Source organism: Egretta garzetta, unplaced genomic scaffold (genome assembly GCF_000687185.1).
Source record: "Egretta garzetta isolate BGI_Z169 unplaced genomic scaffold, ASM68718v1 scaffold313, whole genome shotgun sequence".
Lineage (NCBI taxonomy): Eukaryota > Metazoa > Chordata > Aves > Pelecaniformes > Ardeidae > Egretta > Egretta garzetta.
This window is the reverse complement of record NW_009259063.1, coordinates 2,186,729-2,198,534: the sequence shown is the minus strand read 5'-3', so window position 1 is coordinate 2,198,534 and position 11,806 is coordinate 2,186,729. Positions and strand designations below refer to the sequence as shown.

The 11,806-nt window shown below is 40.9% G+C and overlaps 1 protein-coding gene across 1 annotated transcript in view; it reads left to right on the top strand.

Moving 5' to 3' along the window:
- The window catches only part of GADL1 (glutamate decarboxylase like 1), a 73,862-nt gene extending 63,221 nt beyond the window's left edge, over positions 1–10,641 (top strand). The window contains exon 14 of the mRNA XM_009635150.2: positions 10,468–10,641. Within this exon, the coding sequence (XP_009633445.1) occupies positions 10,468–10,641 (174 nt within the window). The remainder of the gene's footprint in view (positions 1–10,467) is intronic.
- Positions 10,642–11,806: the final 1,165 nt, after the last annotated feature.

Genomic DNA, 11,806 nt, shown 5'->3' with positions numbered 1-11,806 from the left:
CTGTAACCCTCAAAGTAAAGAAGTTTTTCCTCATATTCAACTGAAACCTCTTATGTTTCAGTTTGCACCCATTGCCCCTAGTCTTGTCGCTGGACACCACTGCAAACAGACTGCTTCCATCCTCGTGACTTCTGCCCTTAAGATATTTGTATGTGTTGATAAGGTCCCCTCTCAGTCTTCTCTTCTTCAGGCTGAACAAGCCCAACTCTCTCAGCCTTTCCTCATAGGGGAGGTGCTCCTGTCCCTTTATCATCCTGTATACTGAATACTGTATTCAGTTTTGGGCTCCTCAGTTCAAGAAGGACATTGAGGTGCTGAAGCATGTCCAAAGAAGAGCAATGAAGCTGGTGAAGGGTCTGGAGCACAAAGCTTATGAGGAGAAGCTGATGGAATTCGGGTTGTTTTGCCTGGAGGAAAAGAGGCTGAGGGGAGACCTTATCACCGTCTACAACTGCCTGAAAGGAGGTTGTAGTGCGGTGGGGGTCGGTCTCTTCTCCCAAGTAACAAATGATAGGACGAGAGGAAATGGCCTCAAGTGGTGCAGGGGAGGTTTGGATTAGATATTAGGAAAAATTTCTTCACTGAAAGGGTGGTTAAACATTGGAAGAGGCTGCCCAGGGAAGTGATTGAGTCCCCATCCCTGGAGGTATTTAAAAGACATGTAGATGTGGTGCTGAGGCACATGGTTTAGTGGTGGACTTGGCAGTGGTATGTTAACAGTTGGACTTGATGAGCTTAATGGTCTTTTCCAACCTAGACGATACTATGATTATCCTGGGACAAGATGTACATGTTTAAAGTGTTGTTGACTTTGATAGGGCTCCATGTGGATGGGTTTGGTGGCCTTTTTTTCATGTCCAGATTGGGCATTAAATAAATGAGTCTCAGGTAGGCAAAACAAAATAAGTGACAGTTACTGGTCCTATAACTCACTGGGTGGAGGTGGAAAGGAGATAATTTTCTTTGTTAAATTGGGTGATCAGATCAGACAGCAGCCTTGCTTTTGTAGGAGCAGTCTGGGCCATGGTAGACACCATTGCCTTATCCACCCCAAGAGACTGTAAGCAGCCTCTGAGAAGGTCATTATGATGTTTTTAAAGGAGAAAAAAAAGACACAAAAGATATCTAGTTTTGTTGTAATTTTTCTTTAGACTTGGTTAAAGTATATGATCAAAGACTCACTACTGTTTTTTAATCTGTACTGTAATGCAAATACAGAAGGTGCTGCTACCTTATGCCAGAAGCTGACTTGTGCAAGTAGTAAATAAGGCCTTAGCAGTTGGGAATCATTCCAAGTTGCTGAAGTGACATTCCTTTTTCTACACCAGAAGTGTGTCGAGTTTTTGAACTTGTGTCTCCATATAATGTAATCTTCCTATTGTAAAGTGCTCCTCCCGGCCCCAGACATTCACATTGCACTGTGATTTCTTTTTTCCCCCAGTGGAGAAGAATAGAAGCTCATCCCTATGCATACAAACTAAAAAGAATATTTTTTTGTTTTGTTAGTTACTCTCACTTTCAAGATGACAAGCTACCCTTTCATCCTAGATGGAGAAGGGGAGCTTGTCTTTGGCAGGGTTGAAATACTGGAAAGCCTACTCACTAAAACGGGAACTTAACAAAATGTCGCAAAGAAGAACTTTGTGTATGCTATGAAAGCTTTTAAAAGAACTGGTTTTTATAAAACCAGTAGTGCTCAATTCTTCTTTGAAGAGATCAGAGTGCTGGATTCATAGCTTTGTGTGCTAGCCTTTGGAGTTTTCTTAATGCCTACACATTCCATGTGGCTTGGTAATAAGACCTCAGTAAAGCAACACAGAAATGACAGAAAAATAGTAAGAAATCCATGTGAATTGTCTTGAAAAGCCACATGTGCTCAGACAGAAGAAGACACGGGACTGTGCACCTGGAAAACCACGTTGTTCGCCAATGTACATTTTAGCTGTAAGTAAAAACATACACAGACATCTCTAAGTGCTGATTCTGTTCTGGGTGCTGGCTGTTCTGGCTCCTCCTTTTCAGAGGCAAATACCATTAGTGTAAAAGGCTTTGTCTCAAGGCTATTTTTTTTGCGTAAATGACCGGCTAAAGAAGTCATTTAAGGCAATCAAAATCCAAAGCCAGCCCGCCATCTCCTATTAGTCAGGTCATTTTCAGTGATTTGTGGGGTTCATTAATGTGTCTTCTGGCAAAAAAGACACGGGTGAGAAGATGATGTGCAAAATGTGATAGCGTAGACGTACTGCACATGAGTTGAAGGTGCACGGAGAATGTCAGTATTGGGACAAAAATATAGCAGCATCTGTTTCCCTTTGATATGTTAGTTGCTCCGAAGAACGTGGAAGTGGTTACTGCTATTTTGACAAATGCGCTTATTTCTCCTTTTGTTGCCTGATGTGGCACAAGGGGAACACTGGCGCAAGAGTGTACGGCAATAATTTATTAGTGGTTTAGGGATGTGGGCCCAGAACAAATTCTAGACAAAAGAAAAACATGTTTGGGTTTTACAGAGTGCCTTGGCTACGGGAACAAAGCTGTGATTGGGTGTGCAAATATTTCGTATTTCGATTGTCCCGGTTGGGGTGACAGCTGACAAATGGTCTGAGTTTGTTTTTAATTATCACCAAAAGGGAAAAAGCCTGTTGTTTTAAAGCCAGCAACTGATGTTGCAGCACAAGGCAAGAAAAGATATTTAACAGTGGAGGATATACTTTCCCAGTGTTATAATATGTTGAAAGCACTGTTACTTCCAAATATTTGTAGTATTTAGCTAGTTTTGTGATTACAACCAACCAAGGAAAGCATTTTGTTCACTTGTATTGCATCCAATGATCGATATTAAAATGCCAGCTACTGTTCTTACTTAATACTGACTGGTACCATTGATATCAAAGTTATCTTCTGCAGTCACACTGGGAAATGCAGCAGATATGCTGTGACAGATGTTTGAGAGACCTATTTGGCACAGAAAGTATGTAATATATATCATGCTAGCGTACAGAGCACCCACAAGGTATCAGGGCCGATTACAATAGATGCGTGAACACACAGAGACTTCACTGCCCTGAAGGGTTATGTGCCTCCTGTGAAGGGAAAAAGAAACCTGCTACCCAAAAGAGATGGAGTGATTTGTCCGAACAGCCTCTGGCAGGGTTAGGGACCAGTCCTATTTGTTGAGTCAGTTCAACCACTGTGCTATCATTTAAGCAAGGTAAGAAACAATATTGTGAAGACCCACTGAAATTAGCAGCCCATATGTAAAAGTTTAAAATTATGTCCAAATACTTCACTGAATGATTCTTTTGGTTTGGGGTTTTGGGGGTTGGTTGGTTTGTTTGTTTGTTTGTTTGTTTACTTTTTTGGTGGCAATTGCTGTACAATAGTTGTTTCCTTATGAATATACATTAGTCCAAACTGGTCATTTATTGCAGGAAGCATAACTTTCTCAGACTTTGAGTAGTCAATAAGTTACCTTTTAAGTAACAATCAGGAACTTCCAAATGAAAGCTTGCCCCTTCTGGGGTAGACAAAATAGATTTTTGTGGTCAGATGAGAGAGACTGTTCTGTATAAACTTGTCTTCTGTTGCAAGGAACAATTGAGGCAAGAACACAAAATGTGTTTTCCATTTTTGTGAAATCATGAGAATGTGATCTTTCCATTTTGTCAAAAGGGCGACTTTTTTTGTCTTCTAGCTACAAATCTTCAGCCAATTTCTAGTGCAGTATTTGGTACCTTGGAAAGTTTCATCAAGGCTGTATTTGAGGAAGAGAAATAGTTTGAGCTGCTAATATGCTCCTGTCCTTCCAACACTGTCTAGCCTGCTTTTGTGGATCCCTAGAAAGGTTATTGATTTACTGCAAGTGTGGCTTTCTCTAGTAAAAGCTGAAGGCACTTTGCAAACTGCCACCTGAAGCAGACACATAAGGAGGAAATTTAGATAATTGCATTCTGCTTCTATTGAAGTCCCCGGCAATTTTGAAATTAATTTCAGGAGGAGTGGAATGGGGTCTGGTGACTGGGAGTCGCCTCTGCCAGCAGCTGGAATAGCTCATCAGCTTTATGTTGCGTAGATGCTCGGTGACCTGGGAACCGTCCAAAAGATTTGGAAAAAACATTTCTGATAGCAGTTGCCAGTATTAACACCAGTTTTTATAGGCATTCTAACTCTGTAGCACTTGCTGGGCTAGCATGTCTAGAATCATCCACACTACTCAAAGCTGTTCACAGGAATTTCCAGCCAAATTTTGCTGACAGAACAGGCAGTCCCATGAATTTTCTCATACTTTCTGTCTCTCTTGGGGGCCAAAAATGCTACAGATGTTTCAGTTAAACAGTGTCAGGACTTTTGATCCCAGATATTTATGGTTGTACAAATAATGGGGTTTTTGGTTTGGCCATTGAATTAAGAAACTGGAAGCATTTCTGGGTTTTAGTTGACCAGAAAGAATTTTTGTTTTCAGACAGTCTAAAATGCAGCACTTTGCTTAGTTTCGGTTTCCTCAGTCCTTTTCTACTCACTGTGATAAAAATGGGTCAATTTCCAAATGAATTTGTTTTAATTAAAAACAGTGTTTTGAAACAAATACTCAAAATATTTTTCTTTTAAAAATTCAGAAAACCTTTAGGCTTTTCTGGTTTCTTTATTTTTCTGGCTAATGCTATCTTTTCACTTGGGCTATTTGTCAAATTTACCATTTTTTTTTTCCCCTGAAGCAAAATATTTTTGTAAATTCATTGCTTAGCAGAATATTTTTACCCAGCATTGTTATCAATTTACAAATCATTCCTGTTGCCTTAGTGTTTAAATACAAAATTTACAGAATGTTGCTTTTGAAGAGTATAGCCTCTAGCCTAGAGTTTGGAAAAGCTGTTGCGGTATGTCAACCTCTGGTATGACTGGAGTCCGTGAGAATGACAGCGGTGCACATAGCATTCAGGTAACAGAGGCACAGTCTTAGAGGAATGGAAAATCGTTTGTGATGGGACAGTTTGAAAATACTGGATTAGGTCTAACATGAGATCCTTTACAGATTAAGGGAGGGCATGGAGCAAGTAATTCATAACCAAGGTTGGGCATAGTCCTCCATTCTCAGCAAGGTATTCTGCAGTTGTTCAACCTGAGCTTTCTTGCACTTTCAGCATATCTGTTAATTGCAATTGTCAGAGGCGACATTAGAGCAGAAAAATAAGGGGCTAATTAAAACCAGTAGGTGCTTATTCCTTTATTTAAGCAAGAAGAGCAAGGTAGCATATTTGTTAGGAAATTCTGCTTCTCCTCAGGATAACTTATTTGGCTATCCATACCCAGCAGCATTAGTGCAGTTGGGATTGAGGGCTCAGTAGATTTACCTCTTATGAGCAAACCAGCTACATTACTCATTTCTGTCCCTTCTCTTCAGAAAGCTATCAGTTATTTTGGACTAAGTAGAGGACTTGAACTATAAGCTGGTAATAGTAGGGTATGTATTTTAGAATTTAATGGGATTGTGTGATTTGAAAAAGCTAGGCACCTGGTTATCTTATTATGTTGTTGGTTTTTTGGGGTTTTTTTGTAGTTAGAACAAACTTTTACAAATCACTTCTAATTACAAATATCCATACTGTTCAACAGGAGACAGCTTACAGTGAATCAATTCCAAAGCATAATGCTGTGCCGTGACTAATGGGGTGGGAACATCACCTATTTAACAGAGCTGCTCTGGAGATTTCACTTTACACAAGAAACCCATGTGCTAAGAAATTGTTCTTAGCTTAAAAACTAGGCTTACATAGCTTGACCACTGTCAGAATGGTGTTGGAGGCCTTCTGAGCTGGGAGAAGAAGAAATTATCTCAAATAGGTGTTTCATCAAGTCCTCTGAAAGGATTTTAAGTGTTCAAACTCGAAACTAGCTCTTGGAGACGCTAGGTACATGCTTCTCCTGCTGAGAATGTGCTCAACTTTATTGATGAGTCAGTCTTTAATAGTGGTTGCTGAAGTGTATTATGCACTCATGAGCTTGGTGGAAATTCATGAAGTGTTGGAGAAACTTGCCTTGAATGCCATTGATGAGTCAATTAGGGGGAACACAGTGGTTTTTAAGGTATTGCCATGTGGTATGATTGTGCAGAACCACTCTTCTCGAGGATACTTTAGATATGGAGAGGGAGATATATTGCTTTCCTGATCCTCCTGGTGCATTACATGCTTCAGCTGTAGCGGCCAGGCTGACCCTGGCTACTTATCACACTGTTCTGTGTGTATGTACTTGCTGAGAAGGAACATTGGCGTCTTCCATGTGAATATATATGAGGGTCAGCTGTGGTCTGGACTCTCAATAGAAACAGCTTAAGCTTTAGGGCTAAAACTTTCTGTTGTTTGTAGTATGGCTGAGTGCTGGCTGAGAATCATAGAATCATAGAATCCTAGGTTGGAAGGGACCTAAAGGATCATCTAGTCCAACCTTTCTAGGTAAGAGCACAGTCTAGACAAGATGGCCCAGAACCCTGTCCAGCTGAGTCTTAAAAGTGTCCAATGTAGCGGAGTCAACCACTTCCTTGGGGAGATTATTCCAGTGGTGGGAGAAGAGATTATCCTGTCACTGAGGCAGATGGAGAAGCAGCTAAACTGCTATTTCATTTTTGCTCTAGCTTAAAAAAATCTGTTATTAATAGTAAGAGAAGCACGAGATGTTACAGCCTCTGTGTAGGTCTGCACGGGGAGACCGTGATGCACCGATCAGTCCTCAGGCAAAGCAGTTTCCTGGGCCTCTGGTTGCAGAGTGCAATATGTGCAGCTCTGCTGCAGGATGGCCTTCCATGCACTGCACCTCCTCCTCACCTTCCTAGGTGGGAGAAGGACATGTCTGATAGCTAATACGCTGCTGTAATGAGCATTTGAAATAATAATCTCCAGGATGGACAGGCAGCGGAGGCCGGCGGTGGGAAGGAAGACGTGAAGGGAGCAAAGGAGAGAAGAGAACTTCAGTTTTAGGATACATTACACTTAAAATGCTGAGATTGCTCCACTGAAGGGCCACATAAAGAATTAGATTTACAATTTGAAGTAAGTTCCATGGTAAAATAATTGGACTGGTGAAGCAATCTCACTCTCGCTAAATTGCTTTCCGAGGAGCCTATCCTGAATGGGGCTGTGCAGCTCATTCTGTTATTTGAGCATCCTCAGGTCTCATTGACTTCAGTGGGATTTAAGCTCATTGAACTCCTCACTAGGCAATTAGTACCTTATAGGTCTAATTTTTCTGCTGCCAAGCCTTTACTTTCAGTTAGCAACCATACCCTGTGCTCCTCAAGTCCCAGCCTCAGCATGCCTGTTTCATTTCGTAGTTCTTTTGTGAGACATGTACTTAAGCATTTGTGCATATATTCTGTTCCTTACTGCTTTCTGTGGATAGGATCCCTGATAGTATTGTTACACTGGCTGCATCACGTTAGCGAAGAGAACATGCAAAATACTCGATGGAAAGTCTTTCCAAAAAGAATCCTGTCAAAACCCGCTAAGACTGTTTTATGTTTTGTTTTGTTTCTTTAAGCAAGAAGTGTTTGGTTTGCCTGCAAAAAGGGATGGATGCACTTCGAATTAAGAGGATAACTTCATTAGCATGGAGGATGAATGAGATAATAAATAAGATAATGAAAGTGAGATTTTTGTACCTTTTCTTTCCATGAGAGAGGACCTACTGAAATGCAGGCTATTTACAGTCCTCAAATTACTGAAGCTCTAAATGTTTTTGCTTTCATGGTCTCCATTTGTGCTACTTCACATTTTGGGATGATGGATTGTGGAGCACTGGGTGTTGAGATGAAGAGAATCAATAGTGTGATACAAAAGATGAAATAACTCTGATGGAACATCAATAAAGGCTAAAAGTTGCCATAGGGATTTGAATCTTAAAGAAGAGCTTGAGAAAGTATATTAAGAAGAATTCGCTTCTCCCCTTGCACTTGTAGTGTCTTTATTCCGTGAGCAGAAGTCGCTTAGGGGTTCTTGTCAAGTACAAGGGTGGAGGAATTTTTTCTTTTCTCTATGTATATGGTGCCCAGCACAATGCCTCCTGGGCGCAATGTCTTCCAAGCATTCTCACAGTGTCATTGCTATCTCAGCCTATAGCTGGTGTGAATAAAAATGGAAGTGTAGAGCTCTTAGTAGCCTCATGTGCTGTGAAAGGGTTCAACATGCAAAGTGTAGGAGAAGTAGGAGAGTTTTTATCATGCCAAAGATACTCACTGTTTAAGCGAACGTATGTTGCAGGTCTGTTCACTAGCATGCACGACCAGGAACGTTCCCAACCAGGAGTCCTCCCATTTGAGTCCACCACTGGCAAATTGTGCAAGAGCAATTATAAGGCCCAGACTTTGCCCCAGTGTTAGCACTGCACAGTGCTGCATTCAGCAATTTGTTAGGATGCAGTTTGGAGTATTTGGTCTGAAGTGGAGAGGATTGTTTGCTGAGTAACATACTTTTCAGGGTAAAGAAGGCTGTCTCATACAAAATAGCTACCATGTCTATCCAAGCAGAACTGCAGTGCTTTGTTTTGGTTTGTTTGTTTGTTTGCTTGTTTTTCTTGAGTATGGACTAAATGAGGTTGGTCTGATGTAATTCTGAGCTATAAAACAAGAAAATTGAGGACTCCTTGACTCATTTGCTAGGCAGACAGAAACCCAGGTGGGTGATGGTATAGGGATATATTTGATTACTTCTGTTCCTAAATGATGTATGCATTGCAGATACACAGCGGAATTGTCTTTTCATTGGTAGCTTTCATTAGGATCTTTACTCAGGAGGCACACCTGGAGCTCCACGTTAGATTTTATGGATTTTATGGGAAAAGGTGCTATTGAATGTGACTGAAGGTATCACAGTGTGCCTCTTCACATTTCTGTTGTAATTCTGAGTGTTTCTGTCCTTATTGTTATCTTCTTGTTTCTCAAATGTTTATCAGAACTACTTTAACAACTGATTTCTGATTTTTGGCTTGCAGCAATATGCAAGAAAACAAAATTCTGATTGCACATTGCATTCTGAAAGGATATTCATTGCTTTCATGTACATAATTCATACTGGTGTCACACGCTGGACTTTAATTAGAATTCTGACCCTATCACTCTCATAGTTTAAAAAACAAACACTAAATAAACCACATAGCTTTGTCACAAAGATAAACCAAAGTCAGAGAGGCAAATTAAGTTAGAACCATAAATGCTCCTCCTCTGAATTCAATATACATCTTGAAACAATGGTAATTTAGACATGTACCACTAAACAAATATGGGAAAGCTAGGCTGTTAGTGCTGAAAACCTCAGCTGCTTCTATCTAAGCAAACTGTGTGGGACTTGCCTGCTAAAATGTGCCGTGTAAAAATAAAGCTATTAAGGCAAGGTTGGCATCATCATTTTTCTTTTGCAGATCAGGTGGTAGTTTCTGGCAGTAACTTCTAGAGCTGAAATAAATTAATGCAGAAATCAAGGTTAGGTCATACACCTATTTGCTTAGTTCAAAGTCAAACCATCACAAAAGGAAGAAAAGGAATGCACTGTTCTGAAGTACATTGGTGTTATTAGTAATATGTTAAAATGCAACACATTTTTAAAGATACTGCTTATGTCAAAATACTTATTTAAGTTGAATTCTGTCTTCCAAGGAACAGAGTACTTAATCCAGCAATGCATTTAAGCTCATGACTGATTTCAAGCATGAGAACACAGAACTACTCGCACGCTTAAAGTTAAGCATAAGATTAATTGGACAAGGTTAATAGCCCTGCTGGGATGAGCTATAAGGACGTGACTCTGCCGATCTTACTCATGTTTTTTTTTTCTGCAGTGAGACACTTATACAATTTCATCCCGTTCAACACAAGAGTGGTGTAGCCAAATGCTACTTATGCCTTAAATCTAAGAGATGAAATCTTAAGCTCCAGGATCAGTTCTCCTCCCTTAATATTACATCACGCTGACTTCTTTGGCAGCTTAAATTTCACGAGGGTTCAATGGAGAGTGTCCTCTATGGAGAGCTACTTTGCAGATGTGGAGAAGATGTGAAGAAGGGCCATCAAGGGCAAGTAGTCAGGTTTAGCTTAGTTAGCGCAAGGAGAGGAACTCTGCCTTTTACCAGCTGCACTTCTTCCTGAGTTCAAACCTTTGATCTAAATCAGGAAGACTAGGGACCTTAACCCAAGCTTTCCCATGTCACAGATGAATGCCCCAAGCAGTAGGCTTTTGAGGGTTTTAGATCTTACTCCAGTTCTGCCAGGAGTCCCAGAACCCGAGAGTCTCAGTGCACAGTCTGCCTCTAAACCTGCAGGTCTGAGCTTTAATGTTTCTTGGGGCAGGCAGTGGGAAGGCAGGCAAGGGGTGCAAAACTCAGACACTTCAAAAAAACTTTGTGAGTCACAAAATACCATTCGTGCTCAAATCTGCTGTATTTCTGAGTGTGACGTCAACCCTTTTTTGTCTCTGCTTTCAGGTTGCTCCTATAATTAAAGAAAGGATGATGAAGAAGGGCAGCATGATGCTTGGGTACCAGCCTCACCAGGGCAAAGTCAACTTCTTCCGCCAGGTGGTGATCAGCCCACAAGTTAGTCGAGAGGACATGGACTTCTTGCTGGATGAAATTGAACTGCTTGCTAAGGACTTGTAGCTCTAGCTCCACAGCACCAGGCGCTGCTCACATGTGATATTTATGGAGAGAGAACGGCAGCAGCATTCTGGTGCTATTTTTGAAAGGTAGTAAAAAGCTTGACATATAGTTTGGAAACTTGTCATTTTACACAGTGATGTTGAGAGCTTTGCAGGTAGAACACCCCTTCACAGGCAAGTATTTGCTGATGGAGGCTAAGAGTGGGGGGGGGCAGGCCGGTGCTTGCAGCACCACTGCCGCCATTCTGGGAAGCGTTTCCTTGAGAAGGGAGCACTTCTGAAAATGGTGTCTACATCCCAGGGAGGGCAGCTATTTATGGGGTGCCTGTGCCCAGTGTAGCTCAAACTGGTCACTTACATATGCAGGCAATACCTCTCTGAAGTTACTGTTAGGTGTGGATTTAGCTCAGTGAGCTTTAAAATACTAGTTAATACTCTGTCTACTCTGTCAATATTTCAGTTCGGTAGGTGTTTAAGGGTAGAGGCCTGGCTGGTAATTACACTGATAAGACTGAACATTGTGGACATTGTATGAAGCTTTACTCAAGGCCCCTAACTAGGTGAATTGCCCAGGTTTTCCACCGTGAACACAGGCACCATGGGGTTGTGCAGTCGCCATCCTGGGAGGTTTTCAGGACCCGCCTGCCCAAAGCCCCAGGCAACCAATATTGACCCTGCTATTCAGCAGGTGGAACTAGATGACCTAATAAGGTCCCTTCCAACCCAACTGATCTTGTGGTTCTATGAAATACAATGATTTGGCCCAGTCAGTGTTTGACAATGCCGCCCACCCAAAATATCACCACCTCTTTAGCAGAGCTGAGAATATTGGGATAGCACTTAGAACTTCTTACTTCTTTGTTAAACGGAGTTACCTGTTATTTCTGAACTGCTGTTCACCTCCCTCTGTATTTAAAGCAGAAAGATTTATTTAGCAGCTTTTAGATGCACTTTAAAATTATAACAGAGAAAAAATAAATATATTTCCCTGAAAGGTATATATTTTTTATGCATGGTGACTATATATTAAGAGTATAGCAAAATTATGTATTTGTCATTGTCTGTCTGTATTTTCCTAAAGATTTGAGATGACTTAATCTTATGTTACCAGTATATAATTTATATTTTGGCACTGAGATTAAGGTGGTGGTAATCTCTGAAAGCCT